Source organism: Haliotis asinina, chromosome 11, assembly GCF_037392515.1.
Source record: "Haliotis asinina isolate JCU_RB_2024 chromosome 11, JCU_Hal_asi_v2, whole genome shotgun sequence".
In the NCBI taxonomy this organism is placed as follows: domain Eukaryota; kingdom Metazoa; phylum Mollusca; class Gastropoda; order Lepetellida; family Haliotidae; genus Haliotis; species Haliotis asinina.
In genome coordinates, this window is record NC_090290.1 from 38,011,926 (window position 1) to 38,034,329 (window position 22,404).

At 40.7% G+C, this 22,404-nt stretch overlaps 1 protein-coding gene across 1 annotated transcript; it reads right to left on the reverse strand.

The window, feature by feature from the left end:
* Positions 1–167: 167 nt before the first annotated feature.
* On the reverse strand, positions 168–22,348 carry LOC137256626 (testis-expressed protein 10 homolog). Its single transcript, XM_067794521.1, has 16 exons — positions 22,283–22,348; positions 18,253–18,457; positions 15,043–15,701; positions 14,110–14,240; positions 13,466–13,569; positions 12,233–12,367; positions 11,127–11,322; positions 9,417–9,546; positions 8,716–8,888; positions 7,714–7,891; positions 6,201–6,292; positions 4,902–5,020; positions 3,307–3,387; positions 2,557–2,830; positions 1,505–1,629; positions 168–290 (listed from the first exon to the last, which is right to left on the reverse strand). Exons 2-16 carry the CDS (start codon positions 18,433–18,435, stop codon positions 186–188), a joined length of 2,685 nt encoding a protein of 894 aa, XP_067650622.1. The 5' UTR covers positions 18,436–18,457; positions 22,283–22,348; the 3' UTR covers positions 168–185.
* Positions 22,349–22,404: the final 56 nt, after the last annotated feature.

Here is a 22,404-nt window from a genome sequence, read left to right on the forward strand (position 1 = left end):
TCCAGTAAATTCAAAATGGAGCTATACTCAGGAACTCCAGTGCGTAACCATGCACAATATTGCTTAGTTCTGTGATATTATGTTACGTATAGAACACTCCTGACCAGCAGGTACCCCTGCTACTGCTAGATGGTACACTGATTGGATTGTGTAAGGAATGAACAATATGCATGTACAAGGCAGATTTATTCATCACTTGACATTGCAACTGATCTTTGATTGGTAAGATAAGAGCAGCAGTAAGTGAGGTCCTTCCAGCACTGAGTGTTTACAACATCAGGAAAACATTTCTGAAAACAGAAATAGACAGATATACGGAGATATTATTATTATGTTGTACTATGTTTTTGACACCCATGCCTAAGTGTTGGTTACTATTTCTTGAGTGAGTGAGTGATTTTGGTTTTAAGCCGCACTCAGCAATATTCCAGCTAAATGGCGGCAGTCTGGAAATAATCGAGTCTGGACCAGACAACAAGAGCATCGACCTGCGCAATTGGGAACCGGTGACATTGTCACCCAAGTCAACGAGTCTGACCACCTGATCCCTTTAGTCGCCTCTTACGACAAGCATGGGTTGCTGAATGCCTATTCTGAGAACTTCACGGGCGTATTTCTTGAGATATACCGAAATTTAGGCAAGAGGGTTGTAAATGTAGAATGATGAGTAAAATATTCTCTTTGATACCAAAGTCATGAAAATGTGGAAAGCTAAACCAAAGCTACTTTTAAGGATAGACTAGCTACCTGCCATTGCAGCATGTAGAAATGCAACGCCACGGAAGAAACCTAACATGACAGCATTGTTCATGATGTTATGCCACCATGACAAAGTGACCTTTTGTCCTATGGCATCGAAAAAAAAATACAAACCCTGATATTTTAGCTCCAGTAGGTAATGATATATAAAAAAACACAGAAATCCTGATATTAAAATTTCAGAATGTGGCTAGTGTTACATTTTTTTTTGTCCATCTTTCATTATCAACCTTTTAAATATCACTAGTATAACTATAAGATGACTCCTAAGGCCAAATTTGACAAGAGCTGACACTATGAGTATACTTGTAATGGCAGTCAACGTGTTAAAAATTGAGTTGGCTTAGTCAAGACTCCTCCGTCTACTGATGATAAATGAACTGTCAAGCTCACACTAAATTCCTCCTGATGAACAAATTTATGTGGAACAAATCTCTTAAAATTCTAGATAATCAGGTTTTTTGCTGATACAACTGTGAGTGTGTGAGTTTAGTTTTTTAGCCAAAGTAAGCAATATTCCCACTATAAAATTGGATCTGGATCAGACAATCCAGTGATCAGCAGTATGGGTATCAATCTATGCAACTGGGATACAATGACGTGTCAACCAAGTCAGCAAGCCTGACCACCTGTTAAGCCACCTCTTGTGACAAGCATGGGTTACTGAAGATAGTTCTAACCCAGATCTAAATGGGTGATGCGACTGTGACCTGCAGTGATATTGGTGTGGCGTAAAATGACTGACCTTGACCTTGCCCTGTACCGCCTCTAGGTGGCGGTCTGCTGACTGGGGGAGGGCAGCGGCCGATAAATCTTGTAGGATGTGTACTATTGACCTTATTGCTGTCACTACCATCTCCTCACTGCAGGCTGCAAGGAAAGGTCAGTAATAATGGCAGAGTCAGGAACAAACAAAACTGGTGGCTGATAGCATGAGCACCCATAGTAAAATACCAGGTTATATGAAGTGAGAGATAATGTGCAAGCTGGTAAATGAACAGGTGAGTGAGCGGATGTAGTAGACAGGTGAATGGATGCAGTGGACCGATAAGGGAACATTTTAAGTAGACAGGGGAGTGAACAGTTGCAGTGGACAGGAGAGTCAACAGCTGCAGTAGACAGGTGAATGAATGGCTGCCATAGACCGGTGAGTGAATGGCTGCAGTAGACAGGCGAATGAATGGTTGCCATAGACTGGCAAGTGAATGGCTGCTGTGGACAGGTGAATGAATGGTTACAGTAGACAGGTGACCAAACAGTTGCAGAAGACAGGTGAGTGAATGGATGTTGTAGACAGGTGAGGGAACAGTTGCAGTAGACATGTGACTGAACAGTTGCAGCAGACAGGTGAGGGAACAGTTGCAGTAGACATGTGACTGAACAGTTGCAGCAGACAGGTGAGGGAACAGTTGCAGTAGACAGGTGAGTGAATGGTTGCAATAGACAGGCGAGTCAACAGCTGCAGTAGACAGGTGAATGAATGGATGTAGTAGACCGGTGAGGGAACAGTTGCAGTAGACAGGTGAGTAAATGGTTGCAATAGACAGGCGAGTCAACAGCTGCAGTAGACAGGTGAGTGAATGGTTGTCGTAGACAGATGAGTGAATGGTTGCAGTAGACAGGTGACTGAACAGCTGCAGCAGACAGGTGACTAAAGAGTTGTAATCAACGGTTGCAGTAAACAGGTGAATGAACGGACGCCACAGACAGGTGAGTGAATGGTTGCTGTAGACAGGTGGATACATGCAGGGTTTGAAAGGGGTGATTGTAGTCACACTGGCTGAAGATGGTACTCACTTTGTAGAAGATCATGGACCGAGATGAAATATTTGTTGATGATGAATGGCACACCCACCAGACACTGACTGATACACTCCCACAGGTCTTTGTTGATCTGGCCCATATTGTCTTCAGATGTTACCATGGTTACCATCTCCATAGTCAAGGACATAAAAATCTTGACAACAACATCAATTAGTGATTGGTGTGATTGGTTAACGGCAGCTTGGAAAACATGGAGGCACTTGAGACAGCTGAGTATTGTGGTAACACACACCTTGTGTGACATTGTCTGAAAGCAAAGTTAGGATATTACTTCAAAGTTAGTGTTAAATTTCAGTACATTTCCATCTGACTATATGGTACATGCAGAAATCTTCAAAGTGTCAGTGTGACCTTGACAATGATGAGAATGACACCAAAACTGACTGGGCCCTGGGTGAATCTTGGTGTAGAATATGAAGGAAATCCACTGATCGGTTCTTGAGATATCTTGCTGACAAAGGTAGAACAATAAAGTCCCTTGTGACCTTGAAATGAAGGTCAAGGTCACCAAATCTGACTGGGACCTTTCTCATACTGTGATGAACCTAGGTAGCCTACAGAATCTGATTACAAACCGCCCACCTCTTCCCCAGAACAGTATGAGCTGTAATTTTCTAGGGTGCTTACTAAGAGGGCAATCTGATCCCAACCCTGCTACCCTCATGGCATTATCACCTGTTCGTCCACAGAACAACATGACCTTACACGTGTCTCAGTACTTACCAGGATCGGGCACCAGAAGGACAGGATGACGTCCCCAAGACCAGACACATCCGGCACTTGCTGAAGATGATGAAGAACTCTCTGAAACAAATCCAGGCAATGTTAGCGTAAACTACATCTTCACACAGCACTAACATGTCAGCCATATTGATATTTCTGTGGCTTGAGTGTACAAGTACATTTTGAAACTGATAATCAAAAGGTATTCCTGATGTGTTACATCATGTGGCAATTGCATCAGAATCAGACCTTTATTCTGAAGAACATTTGAGCTTAAAGTTTGACCTTCCAGTTCTTACTACAGGAAGCATGAGCTTTTCAGCCAAACAAACTTATACTTCTAAAACAAATCTAAAACAAACTTCATTTTCATTACCACACGAATTGAAAATCATAATCGTAGCATCTGAAAACTGCCACAAAACAGAAATGTACTCACTACATGCCTTCACACTCATAAATGAGAAAAGTAAAAAATATCTGGAACAATACTGAACAGAAGGAAACTGATGTTTTCGTTTTTAGCGTGGGTGAGCGCACCCGAATACACCCGTCACTATGCCTAGATGCACATGGGTTGAAATATCCCATGCATTTCGTTGCTATAGCTGGCGACAGCGTTAATGAGTTGAAGGCTGGCAGTTGGTTAGATGACTGTTGAGGGACAAAGACGTCTGTATAGAGTACCAGCCTGGGGGTTATGTTAGTATTAAGAAATAGCTTCCATAAGACATTTATACAGAAGTCTTAGCATTCACATTATCGGTGAATGTGCAGTGTGTAGGGATTTTTCTTTGGTTTTACGGTTTCGTTTCAGTTTGGGTGTATTAAATGCTCAGATATAATTCTTTTGACTTTTTGTTTACTTTATAAATGGGGAATAATAACTGCCTCATTCCCAAATATCATGGCATTATATTTCTGCATTCAGAAGTCACAGAGCTGTTCCTGAATCCAGTAACTGTGCCAGGATGTTTCACTGACAACTTGGAAGCCTTGACTTAACTGGCTGAATAGAAATTTCAAACACATCTTCATGAAGAGGTATTACACCAAGTACTACACTAAATATCATTGTGTGTGTGGTGCTCTCTGTCTGGTTGAACAATACTGTAACTTGGAAATAGAGGTCCTAAAATCTCCTAAAATCTTGACATTTTCATGGCATGTGAATACGATTTAGTTTTCTCAAAGTTCTTTTCAGTATCTCCAAAACTGTAAGTAGTATTCAATACTGTAACATGTATTCATTATCTCAAGTGCACTTCTGTGGCACTAGTGAGTGAGTGAGTTCAGTTTTATGCTGCATTCAGCAGTATCCAGCCATATGGTGGTGGTCTGTAAATAATCGAGTCTGGACTACACAATCCAGTGATCAACAACATCAGCATCGATCTGTGCGATTGGGAACTGATGACATATGTCAACCATGTCAGTGAGCCTGACCACCCAATCCTGTTAGTCGCCTGTTACGAAAAGCATAGTCGCCTTTTATGGCAAGCATGGGTTGCTGAAGGCCTATTCTACCCCAGAACCTTCACCGGCCCTGTGGCTCTAACATCCTGACAGAACTAACATATCCCGGATCTGCTTACATCAACAATAACTGTGTGTTTCTTCCATTGTTCAGAGGACACATTCCAGTCGATTTCTGGAGCAGACGTCACATGGCAGCCATATTGCTTTTCTTGCTCAAAGCTCACTCTGTTTCTGTCTGGAAGGTAACAAGTCGAGTCTCTTGAGCAACACCAGGAAGCAAAATGGTGTTTAAGCTTTAGGTAAATATCATTTCTCTCACATAATAACGTACAGTCAAGTCTTGTTACTACGACCTCCACTTAGCCGATAATCAACTTTATCTAATGCTTTTGTTGGTAATGAATTGAATAAATGTAATGTAGTCTCATTTATTTAGTACGACATCCTTGTTAATCCGACAATTTGCTGTGCAATGGACGATGTCTGATTAACGAGAGTAGACTGTACATGTAACATGTGTGTGAGCCTATTTGTTTGGTTTGTCTGGTTGTTGTTTATCACAGCACACAGCAATATTCCAACGACAGTTTGTAAATAATCGGGTGTTGACCAGACAATCCAGTGATCACAGCATTAGTATCAATCTACGCAACTGGGACATGATGACATGTGTCAACAAAGTCAGCGAGGCTGACAACCCGATCCCATTAGTCACCTAGTCTTACAACAAGCATGGGCTCCCAGGGATGCACCCAGGGTTTGAACCGCAGACCCTCCACTCTCCAGGCAGACCATGATCCACCAGACCACAGAGGAAGATGGCTCTAACATGGCCAGCAAACAATCTTACCACATTGACTACAGGCAAACAAGGATAAGTTGAACACCGGCCTGACAATTTGCTCGTAGTAGCATGTATGAATACCACCTACTAATGCTTTGGGGTCCCAGGTTATCCATGATCAAGTGTAGTGCGATGGGTAAAGCATGGCCTGTAACGTGGAATCAATTTCATTGTCATGCACTTGATGTGCACTGGCCTTTATCTGCTCTCCCTTTCACAACCAAAATGGGCTTTGCTCACTGCCATGCATCACCAACTTCTCCTAAATGCATTCTCTGCACTTGTCCAACTTATCCTTGTTTGCCAGTAGGGTTATGAATGAGTGAGTGAGTTAACTTCTATTCAACTTCCAGCAGTATTTTCAGCCTATCAAAGCAGGGACACCAAAACTGGTTTTCACACATCAAGACAAGATTTCCTACAGCTCTCTAACTTTGAAGCACTAAAGCTACTTTGACTCACTGGAATCTGAAAATGTATCACTTTTCTACAATGTCAAAAGTAACATTGAACATAACACATCTTCTAGTTATCCCATCTTCTTTTGGTACCGAGAGAAAATGCTGCTTACCAGCAAGGACAGACAACAGGAATGACAGATACTCGGTAGTCATGGTTACATCACTTTCCACGTGCTTCTCGGTGTCAATTTCCCTCTGAAATCTGTAACAAATCACTCTCCATCACAAAGGAATTCTCTATCAACAAATCACAATAAGTGAGATAATAATTTCACTTCTTTTTGTTGGTTTCCAGACTTTTGAAAGTTTTAGAAAGAATCCCTTTTCTTCAATCAAAGAGCTGCACTAACAGGTGTAAAGCATAAATATCTCATTCAGACACATTATACTGACTCAGAACTGACCAGTCCTTGTTCTACCCACGAATGCTGAACGCCAGGATGGGACCAAGAAGTGCCATATTTTAATGTGTTTCGATATGACGCAGCCTTGGATTGAACCCATGACGCTCTCATCACAACACCGGTTCATACAAATGGATGCAATGTTATGATTTTGATTGTTTGTTGTTTACACCAATCTGAGAAATATTCCCTCTATATGGAGTCTGGGACAGATAATCCAGTGATCAACATCATCAATCTACGCAATTGCGATACGAGTGAGTTTAGTTTTACGCCACAGTCAGCAATATTCCAGCTATATGGTGGCGGTCTGTAAATAATCAAGCCTGGACCAGGCAATCCAGTGATTAACAGCATGAACATCTCTGTACAATTGGAAAGCAATAACATGTGCCAACCAAGTCAGCGAGCCTGACCACCCATTAGTCTTGTGACAAGCATGGGTTACTGAAGATCAATTCCTTCAGGTCCTTCACGGGTCCAGTTGGGATACAACAACGTGTCAACCTGGTCAGTGAGTCTGACCAACCGATCATGTTAGTCATCCCTAGAGCATGAGATAATGAAGATCATTTGTAACTCGGATCTTCCTGGTTCGTCATCTGATGAAGGGGAAAGACTATATGCCAAAACATCGTGTTCCTCATATTAGAGGAGATCCCCTTCATGTTTTTTCCACCTTGAAATTTTAGCATTGTTGGATCCATAATACAATTTGTTAACAAATCTCACATACAAACTCTTACAATGCATTGACCCTACAGGGTGTTTCCACTGCTTATTTTACAACAGCCGGTCACCATGTCCGACAACCTCCCAGTCACAAAATATGATAAAAATGGCAATGAAATTTCCATAATTTACTAGGTTTTAGTTTTGAAAACTGATTGTAGACTAAACTTGAACAATTATTTTGCCCCTTACTGTTGTTTGTCTCATGATCCTCTACACCCGACACCTTACTATTAACACCCAAAACACGGTAGTGTCATCTGTTTTTCACTTGCCATTTCAACACACATATGGTACGTAAACAACTGATTTCTTTATTAAAGGATTATCTTAACCATTTCTTAAAAACTTTGGTGACATTTCTAGGAGGACAAATAATAGTTTGGGTATTTTACACAGTGACTGGTCTCCAAATCTATTGGTCCTCACCAATTTTTACAAGCTAAAATCTGGTATATTTTGGAAAACAGAAACACTGTTACATTACCTGGTGTGAACGATATCCAGAAGATAGAGAGATACTGCTGATGACACATTGGCATGGTGACACATGCTGACCAATCGTGTAAGGAGCTGTGCAGTGAAGTGAGGTACCCAGTACAGTGTATCAAGCAAACCTCGCTGTTGGGCAGCCTCGGTCTGGCAGAACAAACCATCCGTCACATCTAGAATAACACGAAATATCAGTATTCATATTTAACAAATTATGATTGAAACATGGTGAGTGTGAGTGACCTTAGTTTTATGCTTCACTCAGCAATACTCCAGCTATATGGCATATGGTGTGTAGACAATCAAATCTTTACCAGAAAATCCAGTGATCAACAGCATGACCACTGACAGGGTATGACCAAAGGGCTTGTTGGATGCAAAACTTGCCAGCCCTGACCAAAACTTACCTGCCCACAAAATATCTTCATATACATGTGTACAAATTGAAACTTTTTTCAAAAACACTTCAATACACAATAACATGTCTGGGCAATCTGTTGTTGGTTCTACATCACAACCAAGTCCTAGTGCAGACTCATCACGTAGGTCAGATAATACTGCCTCTCACCAAGTATTGATAGGAAGCTGGTCAAGTCTAAATTTTAACCTGACTCTCGCGAAGGTGAATTTGAGAATCTGGCAGTCCGTGTTGAAACTAACAGTCAAACATGCAGGTATTACCTATACAACTGGGATACGTAATGACATGTAACCAAGTCAGCAGGTCTGACCGCCCGAACACAATAGTCACCTCTTACGACAGGAATGGGTTTCTGAAGAGTAATTTGATCTTCACGGGTCTATAAAACATGGAAATTCTCCACATTAATGTCACTCTAACATGTCTTGGTTTGACGCTTTCATACGTTAAATCGAAACTTTTTTCACAAACTCTTCAATACACAATAACATGTCTGGGCAATTTGTTGCTGGTTCTACATCACAACCAAGTCCTTGTGCAGACTCATCACGTAGGTCAGATAATACTGGCTCTCACCAAGTATTGATAGGAAGCTGGTCTCCAGATTGTCCAGCAGGGGGCGACACCTCTGACATGCAGCTTGTCTCATCACCTGAACAATGAGTGCTGCCATCTGGGGACTATCAGAGTAGACATGGGGAAGTAAATCTGGCAGCGTCTGGAAGAACTGGTCCATCAGTATTCTCATGCTGTAGTGAAGAAACAAATCAGTATTGATTTTCTTTCTAACTCAAATCCCTCTTCCATCCACAATATTTCAAATATAAGAGTTAGTGAGTCAGTGAGTTTAATTTTAAACCTCACTCAGCAATATTCCAGCTATATGGCGGTGGCCTGTAAATAATTGAGTCTAGACCAGACAATAAAGTGATCAACTGCATGAGCATCAATCTAAGCAGTTGGGATGTAATAACGTGTGAACCATGCCAGCAAACCTGACCACCTGATCCTTTTAGTTGCCTCTTATGATAAGCAACAGAAGATCAATTCTAGCCAGGATCTTCTTCAGTTTGAAACTTACGAAACATTGTCACCAATCTGTTTCCTTTTAGAGAAAAAGTACTGTCAAATTTGTTTTGGTCAACATGAAATGATATCAGAAGGAAGTAAATTTGTATTAGTCCATACTTTCATCAGTTTACAGCATAAGCCTACAGAGATACTCTACAAATGTTTAACTTTTATATCTTTCAATACTTGTTTTCACATAGCCTCACTTTGGAAGCTGTATTTTTGAATCCAGAAAGAGGCTGGTGAAGAGCTCCAAGTACAGACGCTTCTCGGTAGACAGTGGATGGGCCTTGTTGTACCGAGCCAAAGCATGCTCCACAATGCTCTCAACAAGATCTGACATGAAAAGCAACATAAAAAAAGGTGAAAAATAATGACACTGATGCAGTAATGCCAAAAACAATCATCAAAATCAAACCTGTTCAATAATGTCAAATATCAAGTCAGGCACCTTCAGAGGTAGCAGGGCCTTATAGGTAATTACTAAAACATGTTTTACAGATATCTGAATGTCAACCTTGACCTTGGTTGAAAACCTTTCGTAACAAGAGCCTCAGGAGGGTACATAAGAATAAGAACAACCAAAGTTTGACCTTGACCTTTGACATGGTCACTGACCTGTGATGAAAGAATCTGTGCCATCAGAAAAAGGTCAAATGATTTCCTCTCAATGATTTATGCATAGTAATTATGATAAATACAACCATGGTACTAGTTGTCAGAAACTAAAACCGTATACTACATAATGTCTCATTACATACGAAACAAGTGTCCGTCATGTGGTATCTGATACGACTTTCGTATATTTGTATGTAATGAGACAGAGTGTGGTATTTTATGTACTACCCACGTTTCACATGCATAAAACTGACAGAATAGCATAATTTTGTTATTTTTATGGTTCAAACTGTAATCGGTTTCAGAAAGACCTTGTGGAAGCATGTTGTACTGTTGTACAATTTTGTGTGATGTCACACTGTAATGACGTCTGCACCCCTTGGTATCTGATGCATATCAGCATGTCACCTCAAACAGCCTCCTACAGTAAACTACTCTGTAGCAACCTGTTCCCTGGTTTCCAGTTGTTTCTCTCAGTTAACATCACTGCTGGAAGGACTGCATTAATTTTTTCGACATATATATTTGGATGTAATGTAAATGTGTTCTATTACAAGTGGGCATTTTAGATTGGCACACTGATGATAATGATGATGATAAATAGAGCCATCACCTTGGATCTTTCACAAAAGTGAATCCTTATCAATAATGACTTGAAATAACCATCAGTTTAACAAGAGACTTTAACCACACTCACTGGGTATACACCTTGATTGTGTATCAAATTAAGTCCAACATTTAACTTTGTGCAGCAGAGGGCACTTGTCTTGCATACTGTGGACTGTAACACTACTCAACTGGGGTGAGTATGCACTATGCCAGAGCTATCTACGGTGCCAAGCCAGTGATCCAGTGTGTTTAAAGTGCCAGGATTGAGCCCATCTGTGATTGGGTGTAAAAACCTTTGAGTCCACTCCGTGTGCAGTCATCACAACCTCTAGAGTACAGTTCACAACCCAGTGCACTTTCAAGAATCCATAAACCCATTTGTAAATGGCAATATGGTGGCCACATGATTTCCTCCAAACACCTAGTTGCGGGATCAGCAAAGTGCAACAAAACTTGGACATATTACTGTGACTGTTTCTCTGTCCACCCAGCTGTGAATGGGTACCTTGGAAGGATGGGAAAGCCAAATTAACTATGTGTGCCTAGTGGTTGCATGAGTTGTATGATCCCCAGGGAGTTGAGATTGAGCAATATGATAAGCTGTTGAGATGATCAAGGGAAAAATACAAAGCGCTTTCAGCAAAAATAAAGTAACACATACACTAATAGCTTGTCTGAAGAAAACATACCTGTGTCACTGCAGACTATGAGAAACTGTTGCAAGATGGCGACGAGGGTCTTGCTGAGGTCAGGTCCTAGATTCTCCATGGTGAGACACGCAGACAGATAGTCACCAATACTGGAAGATAGTGTCTTGTCATGGGTCGTTTCCACAAATGTCACCATGACTTCACATACAGACAGATTCAAGGCTTCAGACGTCACCTGTAAAGTTCAAGATCAAGGTCACTGGAATGACACTTGACAGTGAGTGAGTGAGTTTAGTTTCATGCCGCACTCAGCAATATTCCAGCTATATGGCGGCGGTCTGTAAATAATCCAGTCTGGACCAGACAACCCAGTGATCAACAACATGAGCATCAATCTGCAAAACTGGGAACCGATGACATGTGTCAACCAAGTCAGTGAGCCTGACCACCCGATCCCGCTAGTCGCCTCTCATGACAAGCTTAGTCGCCTTTTATGACAAACATGGTTTGCTGAAGGCCTATTCTACCCCGGGACGTTCACGAGTATATTGGAATGACCGCAATAATGAAGCATACACTCATATACTGCTTGACTGTAAAAACGCAAAGACTGATACATAATACTGGTGTTGGCAGTATCACCAAACAACATGTGAACACATCATGATAGAGTGAGCATGTCCCAACTGGCTGGAGACAACACAAATGGGATGTGCACATTGTACACGTGGTGAAAAGAGAGGCTCAATTGAGAGTGAGTGAGTGAGTGAGTGAGTGAGTGAGTGAGTGAGTGAGTGAGTGAGTGAGTGAGTGAGTGAGCGAGCGAGTGAGTGAGTGAGTAGGATTCTACACCACTTTCAACAATATTCCAGCATTATCATTGCAGGGGATACCAGAAATGGGATTCACACATTGTCCCCAAGTGGGAATCGAACCCAGGTCTGTGTGTTGAGAGAATGCTTTACCCACAAGGCTACACCACTGCCCAAATAGTTCAGCGGACTATATGAATGCGAAATGTTCACTGTGGCTCTACATACACTCAGCACTGTGCTAGAGATAAGGTAAGCAGGGATTTGAAGCATGATCATAAACATTTGGTGTCCCTGAAAATGAAAAATGAAACATTTGACCCAACTGTTTACCTGGCTGACCTCCTTCTTGCTCTTCCTGTGGGCGGTGGTGTTACGGTGGCCGACGTTGTCTTGTATGATGTACGGGAAGTAGGCCACGAAGTGATTCATGAACTCCTTCTCATGACTCACAAAGATTTCCTTCACCTGCAAAATCAGACTCTTTGTAGAAATTGTAACTCTGTGCTGCACCTTATAAATGATTTCGATATTCAGATGTCACTACAGACACAACAAGGTTGCCAAGTTTTGAACAGGGTAAGTGATGCGCCAATGCCAGAGAAATATTTCAGTTTTTTTATTTAGCCTAAGTTGTACTATGATTGACAGATAGGACTGAGCCTGTAAAATATTAACTCCGGACCAGATAATCAAGTGACAACCAACATTAGCATAGATATATGACTTGTGATAGTCTTAAGGGGGAAGTGTGTACTTTTTTCACATTTAGTAGCAGCAATAGTTTAATTGACTGTAGTAGCAACAGCAGCAGCCATGTAGTAGTAGAAGACGTGGCATAGTTATGAAGAGAACTGGGTTAGAACTGATCTTCAGTAACCCATGCTTGTCCAAAGACGTGACTAATGGGATTGGGTGGTCAGGCTCCCTGACTTCGGGACACATGTCATCGGTTCCCAACTGCACATATCGATTCTCTTGCTGTTGATCACTGGATTGCCTGGTCCAGATCCGATTATTTACAGATGCATTCTTATAGCTAGAATGTTACTGAGGCGGCGTAAAACTAAATTCACTCACTCACTCAGTTGCATCAGTAGCTATAAAAGCAGCAATAACAGAAGCATAAGGTATTATATATCTATATAAGTAGAAGCGTATCAATGGTAGTATTAGCAGCAACAGGAAAGATATAGTAGTATCTATAACAGTAGGATACAAGTATTTTGAAGTGGCAGGGGAGATATGAGTGAGTGAGTGAGTGAGTGAGTGAGTGAGTGAGTGAGTGAGTGAGTGAGTGAGTGAGTGAGTGAGTGAGTTTAGTTTTACACCCCACTCAGCAATATTCCAGCTATATGGCGGCGGTCTGTAAATAATCCAGTCTGGACCAGATAATCTAGTGATCAACATCAGCACCTGTTACGACAAGCACAGTTGCCTTTTATGGCAAGCATTGGTTGCTGAAGGCCTATTCTACCTGGGACCTTATTATGAAGTGGCAGGGGAGATACAGTAGTATCCTTGACAGTACTACAAGTATTATAAAGTGTTGAGTCTGTAACATACCAAGGTGTTGTCGTCGGCAGCACTGTCTAGACATCGCCACAGAAGATGGAGGACTTGCATCACATGGTGCATCACTGCCACAGACCCAGGGGTCACCAGGTTGTCTGACAACACCAACACTCAACTGAAGACTACAGCTGGTATCCACTGATTTCTTCTCAATCACGATATACAAACCATGTTGCTGATGTTAGATATACAGATATATATCGAGATTTGCCAAACCTATCTGGGTCACTGACTGACTGCTATGGAAGCTCACGACCCAAGAGATCTATACATATGATAAGTTGTCCAATTGGTGACTTGAGTGAGGAAGATAAGAAACTGACATTCTGTTTAGTGAGGATGGTTTTACACAGCTTTTAGTAATATTATGGCAACATCAAAGCTGAGGACATCAGAAATGGGCTTCAAACATTGTACCCACTGTGGGAAACTAAACACATATCGCTGGTGTGATGAGCGAACACCTTAACCAGTTGGTTACCCTATCGTCCCTTAAACAAATATGATTGATACATATCAACACTAAAAAACACATAAGTATATTAAAGAACAATGACATCTCTATTCTTCTGTGAAATTCTCAAGACATGTCTATCATGAAATTTGCATGTAATTGTAATTGAAATACATGGTACCTTTGACCTTCTGCTGTCCTTGAGCAGATCGACATTCCACCCAGCACTGTACAAGCAGTGGAATCAGGGCCGTGGCAAAGTCAGCAAAGTTATCTCCCTTAGATAATGTCACACTTGTGGTGCTAACTGACCTTTCAACACATGTAGAAACATTAGACCACAATGCCATATGATAAGCTAACTGAAAACTAAAAAGAATTCTGATCGATACAAAACATGCACAAAAATCAAAAGAATAAAAACATGATCAACAATATGAATGAAAATCCACCATGAGCTGTTTATCACTTCAGTAACAATGTGTGACATAAATAAAAAAATTAAAAAAATAAAAATGACAACTGTAACCATGGTTACCAACTTAAATGTTTTAAGAGCTCCAGATTGACATGTGCTGCTGGTGCCAGATTCCAGCGATTAATAACTTTGCGTCAATACATATAGATGCAACAGTAGCCTACACTCAGCAATACTGCAGCTGTGATAGCATAGTGTAAAGAGTGAGTGAGCGAGTTTAGTTTTACGCCACTTTTTGCAATATTCCAGTGATATCAGATTGGGGTATCAAACGCTGATATCAAGGATGCATATCACTGTCTCCCAACTGCATTGATCAATACTCATAATATCAATCACTGGATTGTCAATTACAGACCTAATTATTTACTGACTGCTATTATATAGTGTTAATATTAGTGAGAGTGGTATTAAAGAGAGTACGGAGCAACTAATGGGATCGGATGGTCAGGCTGGCTGACTTTGTTGACACGGTATTGTTTCCCAGTTGTGTAGATCGATGCTCCTGCTGTTGATCACAGGATTGTCTGATTCATGCAGCTGGAATATTACTGAGTATGGTGTAAAACTCAACTCATTAACTGGAAAAACAACAAACACTGGTATTAAACATGGTAAAAACAATCGAAGACTCACTTTAATTTAAATCCTGGTTGCTCCCAAGAATCAGTAACACTTGATGGAAACTGCAGAGGAATACAGGACACCTCGGCATATTTACGTCCCTTGTTACCGAGACCTGATGTGGAAGTGTCCGTGAATCCCCATGTCAGCAATGTCAGCAACAACTTATACATTCGACTCAATATTCCGGACCGCCATCGTTGCACAGAATATTTACTGTCAGGTTTCACAGCTAGCGATAAATTCGACTTTTGACCTTTTGTGACATTTTGTTGGCGGGAAATCTGTTCAATAAAATTCTGAAGCAGTTGTCCAGAGTTTTTGGCGATAAGAGATGGGTATGTGTCTAGTAACAAATCGAACACTTCCAGAGAGTCGTGTTGGATGTCATCGTAAATATGGGTCATTGCGCAACACAAATGAGCAGAGAGTACTGGGAAGAATGGCTCAATCTGCTGTGCAGGTGTGCTTGTAAATATAAGTTTGAACAATTTTAAACACGCTTGACGAACATTTGAATCTTTGTCCATGATAAGAGGCAAGGCTTTCTCTATGATGGTCGCTAGTTGTGATGTCATCATGTGTGGATGAAGCGTCATCAGTTCCCGTAGGCCCATCACCCCATCATGGCGGACGCTGATGCTGTAGTGTTGACACTTTGGCAGCAGGTCCTGAAACCCAAATGATAAAATAATTTTACACTGATGAATTTTCCAGTAGGAATTAGTTTTCAGTAATCCATCAGGGATGGAAATAACTTTGCTAGTGTACCCACATACAGTGATATATGTAAAACACTTGCCCTGATAATTTTCCACTCTACTACTAATACTAGCAGACTTTCTTGTTGATTTTTCAAATGTACAATATAACTAACATTGGAAAGTCACCTTTACACTGGTAAAACATGATGTCCAAATTTCCTTGACCAACATAAACAAGAGTCATCAGAAGATGACATATCCCCCCGGCCCCCAACATGTTTGAAAGGACAAATAATCTGAGAGTTACTCATTACTCATTGAATTGTTTCCATGGAATTCATGAAAATTATAAATGCCACATATTTGTAACCAGCAAAGTCACAATTTCATATATCTGCCAAGATCTGTTGAAAGATATGAAATGGTTTTCAAGTTGTGCTCTGGGAACAAAGCCCACCCCTCCATTGTGAAACTAAGTCCGAAACGTTTCCATGGAAACCAAGAACATAATAAATCACAAAAACCCTTAAAAACCAAAAGGCACCACTTTGGGGTCTGCCACACATATCTAGAAAGTTTTACTAACAGTCATTAAGAAGTTTTTGAGTTCAGCTCTGGAAATGAAACACATGTCTCACTTTTCAGAATAGGTCCGAAACGTTTCCAAGGAAACCGAGAAAATAATAAATCACAAAAACCTGTACATACCAAAAGGCACCACTTCAAGTTCTGACTGACATATCTACCAAGTATTGCTGAAAAATATTGAACGGCTTTTGAGTTCTGCTCCAGAAACGAAACATACCTCTCAATTTTGAGACTATGTCTCAAATGTTTCCATGCAAACTGAGAAAATAATAAATCACAAAAACCTGTATCTACCAAAAGGCACCAGTTTAGGTGCTGATTGATATATCTACCAAGTTTTGCAGAAAAATATCGAATGGTTTTTGAGTTCTGCTTTGGAAACGAAGCCCACCCTACCATATGGCTAACACCAAAATGTTCCATGGAAAAACAAAAAAAGTATAAATGCCAAAAATCTGTAAATAGCAAAAGGCACAACCATAGGCTGAGATTACTATATCTATCAAGTTTGGTCAAAAATGTTGAACAGTTTCTGAGTTATGCTCCGGAAACAAAATGATTCGGGACGGACGGGGGACGGATGGACGGACAGACGAGGTGTCGACTATATCCCCCCGCATTACATGCTGGGGGGATAAAAAGCACTGGACTGGGACGTCAGGCAATGGATTATTTCCACCCATGTGTAGCAAGAGGAAGGTAAAGGTTATTGTTAGAGGGTGAGTGAGTGAGTATGGTTTTACACTGCTTCTAGCACTATCACAGCAATATCATGGTGGGGACTCCAAAAATGGGTTTCACATATTGTACCCATGTGGAAAACTGAACTTGGGACTTTGGTGTTAAGAGGAAACATGTCCAGGTGATCAGAATCACGGCTTGACTATGCGAGTCAAATGGACTATTTGGTCCAGACTGGATTATTTACAGACAGTTATAAAACAGTTCAAATACTGCCGACTGATCAGTTACACTACAAGTAATGGTAACTACACAGACAAGGAACAACTTTCTTTTCCCCATAAAAGTGTGAGATCAGACGATATTGCCTAGAGATATCGCTTTAACAGTAGGTTTTGCACAATGCCCTGACAATGCCATGACATCATGAGTGAGTGAGTGAGTGAGTTTTAGTTTTACGCCGCACTCAGCAATATTACAGCTATATGGCGGCGGTCTGTAAATAATCGAGTCTGGACCATGTGATCAACAACATGAGCATCGATCTGCGTACTTGGGAACCGATGACATGTGTCAACCAAGTCAGCTAGCCTGACCACCCGATCCCGTTAGTCGCCTCTTACGACAAGCTGAGTCGCCTTTAATAGCAAGCATGGGTTGCTGAAGGCCTATTCTACCCCGGAACCTTCACGGGTACCATGACATCATGAACTTGATGACATCACAATGCTATGACATCATTGCACTGAAAATCTAATGGCAGTGCTGTGTTCAGAGAAGTACATTTTTCCTTGAAAACTGATGAAGAATGATTTTGGATGATAAATAGAATTTCACCCTTGTGTCTACTGATATCAGTTATATCAACACTTGCTGAAAAAGGTAAAAATATCCTTGGCAGGCTTCACATATTTGTTACTTTATCAACTTGTGTTGATATATTTGATATCAGTAGACACTTGGGTGAGATTCTCTATTCATGCCACATTAAGCAATATTCTAGCTATATGGTGGACCAGCAGGATGAGCAATGATCTGCACAATTGAGAACATGTGTCAACCAAGTCAGCGACAACCTGACAACCTGTTCTAATTACTTGCCCCTGACAACAAGCCTAGTTGCCTCCTGTGCATGGGTTGCTGAAGACCTATTCTACCCTGAATCTTCACAGGTCACTAATTTAAAGACAAGTGGAGAATGAGATGTTTAACAGCAGGAACCCAAAACCTTCAAAATATAAATGTTCACCTCAATACTGAGTCTCCTGTGTGTGCTGGGTTGTGACCCATCAGTCTTGATCTGCTGTACAACTTGAATAGCATGAGTCTTGAAGCTGGTATTTGTAACATTTTGACCTTTGGGTAACCTCTTGCCGACCTTTAACTTGACCTTCTGAAAGTCCTCTTGCTTCTTCTTCTTGCTCTTGGCCATCTTGCACACAGTGAATACAGATCTGTAGCACAGAAATCTGAGAGCATATACAGTGGAACCTGTCTAATCCAGCATGCTGTCAAAACCGACATAAAATTTTTGTCCTGTCATTTTACAATGATATTATGATCTTTAAAATGTTGTCTAATCCAGCATGTGTTTCTTTCATATTCCGGCATGACTTTCCAGTCCAAACAAGCAAGTTTAACTGTAACTGTAAACCAACAGTCACTGTGTTCTGTAATCTGATTGGTTGAAAAACATGATCAAATGAGATTTGATTCACGGAAACTGCAAGACTATTCACTGCGTATTGACACGTAGAAACATTGCCAACAATTGTTTTGCTGCGTCATCCACAGTGGTGACATTATTCAAATCATATTGTGACGTAAAGTCAGAATGACGTCACAAATGAGCAGCTCCAGATGCTACCATGTGAACCTGCTGAAACAGCCAGCTGATGACACCTCACCGCTGTACCCGTACTCGATGTAAAGGAGTGCAGACAGTAAAAACCTTTGGTTTACTTTTTTGGTTATAATGTCGATAAACATCATGTGTTGGCCAATTTCCGGTTGTTATTGAGTATTTGAGGCCCGGGAATATTTCATTTGAAACCTCTGGCTGACGCCATCGGCTCCATATGTATTCCCGGGCTTTGTTTATCTCCTAAGTAACACTGTCTAAACTGGCATGGGTACAAGCAGTACAATCAAAGACCCATAATCTCTAGGCACTAGATAATCAGGAAGCAGTGACTGCGCTGTCAATCAAAATCTTTTAGGATCGACGCAGTTATTCTTTATAAACACTTGGGGAGAGTAGACTGATGAGTGAAATGGCAGCCATGTTACAAAATTACTGTCACTGTCTAATCTGGCACCCTGTGTAAACAGACATTTTATTTTGATCTTGTGGGGTGCCGATTTAGACAGGTTTCACTGTACAAGTTCCATGACAGCAGAAGGGATTTACTGGACACACAATGCTGCTTAATCTAAACATTAAAACTGACATCTTACAAACTTAACATGATTAATAAGTCCTGTGAATCATCAGATGTTAAACTGATGTTAAAGATTATTGAAAAACAGAGATAAAAATTATTAACAAAACTCCAAGAACAATGAGACAATAACTAGATGACATGTAGGTTGAGGGATGAATCCCAACTATCATCAGCCATAGACAATGATGGGAGATCCCGGGCTGAAAATATGCCCTGTACCCCAACGTTGGTCGCAAGTGGTGAATGACCTGTCAAACCTATCATGCTGTTGTTTATTTCCACTCCAATGAGAATTAAGGCCACGTAAAATAAATTTCTTGTTTCTCATCCCTATATTTTTACATAAAAAGGATTTCATTTTTTCATTTTTTGTACAAGGTTATTCGAAAACTTGGAATGTCGAAAGCACGAACAGATTTTGGAAGTCTGCCTGCTTTAACCAAGCAAATTTACCAATGCCAAATATAATGAGGCAATGAGAAACAAGAAATTAATTTTTGTGGCCTAAGTCAGATCGAGTACCCCAGTCACAGTATGTGAGTGAGTGAGTGAGTTTAGTTTTATGCCACACTAAGCAATATTCCAGCTATATGGTGGTGGTCTGTAAACAAATGAGTCTGGACCAGATAATCCAATGATCAACAACATGAGCATCGATCTGCACAACTGGGAACCGATGACGTGTCAACCAGGTCAGCGAGTCTGACCACCTGATCCCGCGAGATCAATCCCAGAGACAATGGCATTATATTTGGCATGTTCACAAATTGGAAAGGACATGGTAGAGTGAGGTTGATATACAAGGAATGAAAACAAATCATTTAAACTATTTATGCTTCTAACTGACAGGCCCCCCTAAGTAATTGAAGGAATTACAGCAAATTTGAAGGAATTGCATCTAAAATGTAAACAAACGCAGCCCACTCGCGAAACAATTGCAGCGATATCGGTAATTTAGCGGTAATAACAGAAATACATCGGCCCTATCGGAAGCAATGTCGGTAATACTGGAAACACGATCGGCCATCTTCGGAGATTTTTCGGTCGCGAGCGGAAACTCATGCAGCAAAACATGGCGTCGTTGGAAGAAGCGCCCGTCTCGGCGAGATTTGTTTTTAGTTTCTACTATTACATTTTTATACTTATCCATCTTTGACCACCCGTGTTGAATGCGTTTAGGTATGAGGTCTTGTCGGAGCAAAAGCTTATGTTTTTAGGAAAAGATAGTCACTCTAGGAGAGTGTCACAAGTCATGCCCCTGTAGTTTGTTTACATCTGAACATCGAAGTCGTGCCGATGATTACGAACGTGCGCCAGATATAACATCATTTTGTTTGTAAAATGTGTTTAAATTTGTCAATTGCACTTCGTAGCAAGAATAATTATGGCTCATAAACTTCTTCATGGCGCACGTTCATGATGTTCGTAATCATCGGCACGACTTCGATGTTCAGATCATATGTAAACAATCTCCAGGGGCATGACTTGTGACACTCTTCTGCAGTGACAATCTTTTCCTAAAAACATAAGCTATTGCCCTGACAACACCTCATACCTAAACGCATTCAACGCGGGTGGTCAAAGATGGATAAGTATGAAAATGTAATAGTAGGAACTAAAAACAAATCTCACCGAGACGGGTGCTTCTTCCAACGACGCCATGTTTTGCTGCGTGAGTTTCCGCTCGCGACCGAAAAATCTCCGAAGATGGCCGATCGTGTTTCCAGTATTACCGACATTGCTTCCGATAGGGCCGATGTGTTTCTGTTATTACCGCTAAACTACCGATATCGCTGCAATTGTTTCGCGAGTGGGCTGCGTTTGTTTACATTTGAGATGCAATTCCTTCAAATTTGCTGTAATTCCTTCAATTACTTAGGGGGGCCTGACTGAGAGATTTTGTAATCCAGCGAAGCATTTTTGAGCCCCAACAATGCCAATTAATCTGAAAAAAGCACCGGGTTAAGTGCACGAACTCCTTTATGAAAAAAAAAAAGACCTACTAGCACCACAAACTTTAAACATACATCATAATACCCTTTTACGTAACTCTATGTGATTTTGTTCCAAAGCACATTCTCGAAACAATGCCATATGGTGCCGGCATCACAACATAGCTGTCCAGCTCATAAAGTGCATAGTATTATTATAAGCTCCGCTCACTGATGTTTCATCTCTACTAGCTATGTCAGTGCATAAGCCCAATTATACTGAGAGTTTCCAGTAGCAGCTCGTGCAGTTTTTGCAAGCACCATTTTAAATATCTTTTTTCCTTTTACACTCAAAGCTAATTTGTGTATCAGTGTCCAGTGCACTTTCCATTGTTAATTATGTTGTTTATTTAAATAATCAACAAGAAAATCAGCTAGCATTGTATTTAGGGTGAGGTATGCATGTCAGTTTGTAATTTTGGCTTTTGATTGGGGTGGGGGGTACGGGCGGCACCCCCGTTTTATTTTATCATTCTATAATTAAAAAACAATGTTTATTGATAAAAAATCCATAACATTGACCACTACCCTAAACCACATCCTTACCTTAACCCTATGACCCTGAAACCTCGACATAATCCTAATATTAATAAACTGGATACTTCTCATGTGGGGATACGGGCGGAACTCTTACCCAGGATAAAACATGTGAACGAATTTGACGTATACTCGGAATAATAGGGTGAACGAAATCTGAACAAATCATTTTGAATCGATACTTGCTTCTTTAAATACAACATGTGTGTGCCACTCTTCGAATAGAAACTAACAAAATGTATAGAAATATTTCCGTAAGGTAACTTTGAACTGACAAGTCATGATAATGGGCAAATGTGAAACTTACAGTATCAATATAACGGAATCACATGGTAAGCGTAGGCAGCCATTTTGAAAATCCACAAAAGTATAAATTGACGGGTGAATTTCTTCCGAATCACGAAAATTCATGAATAAATGAACACTTAA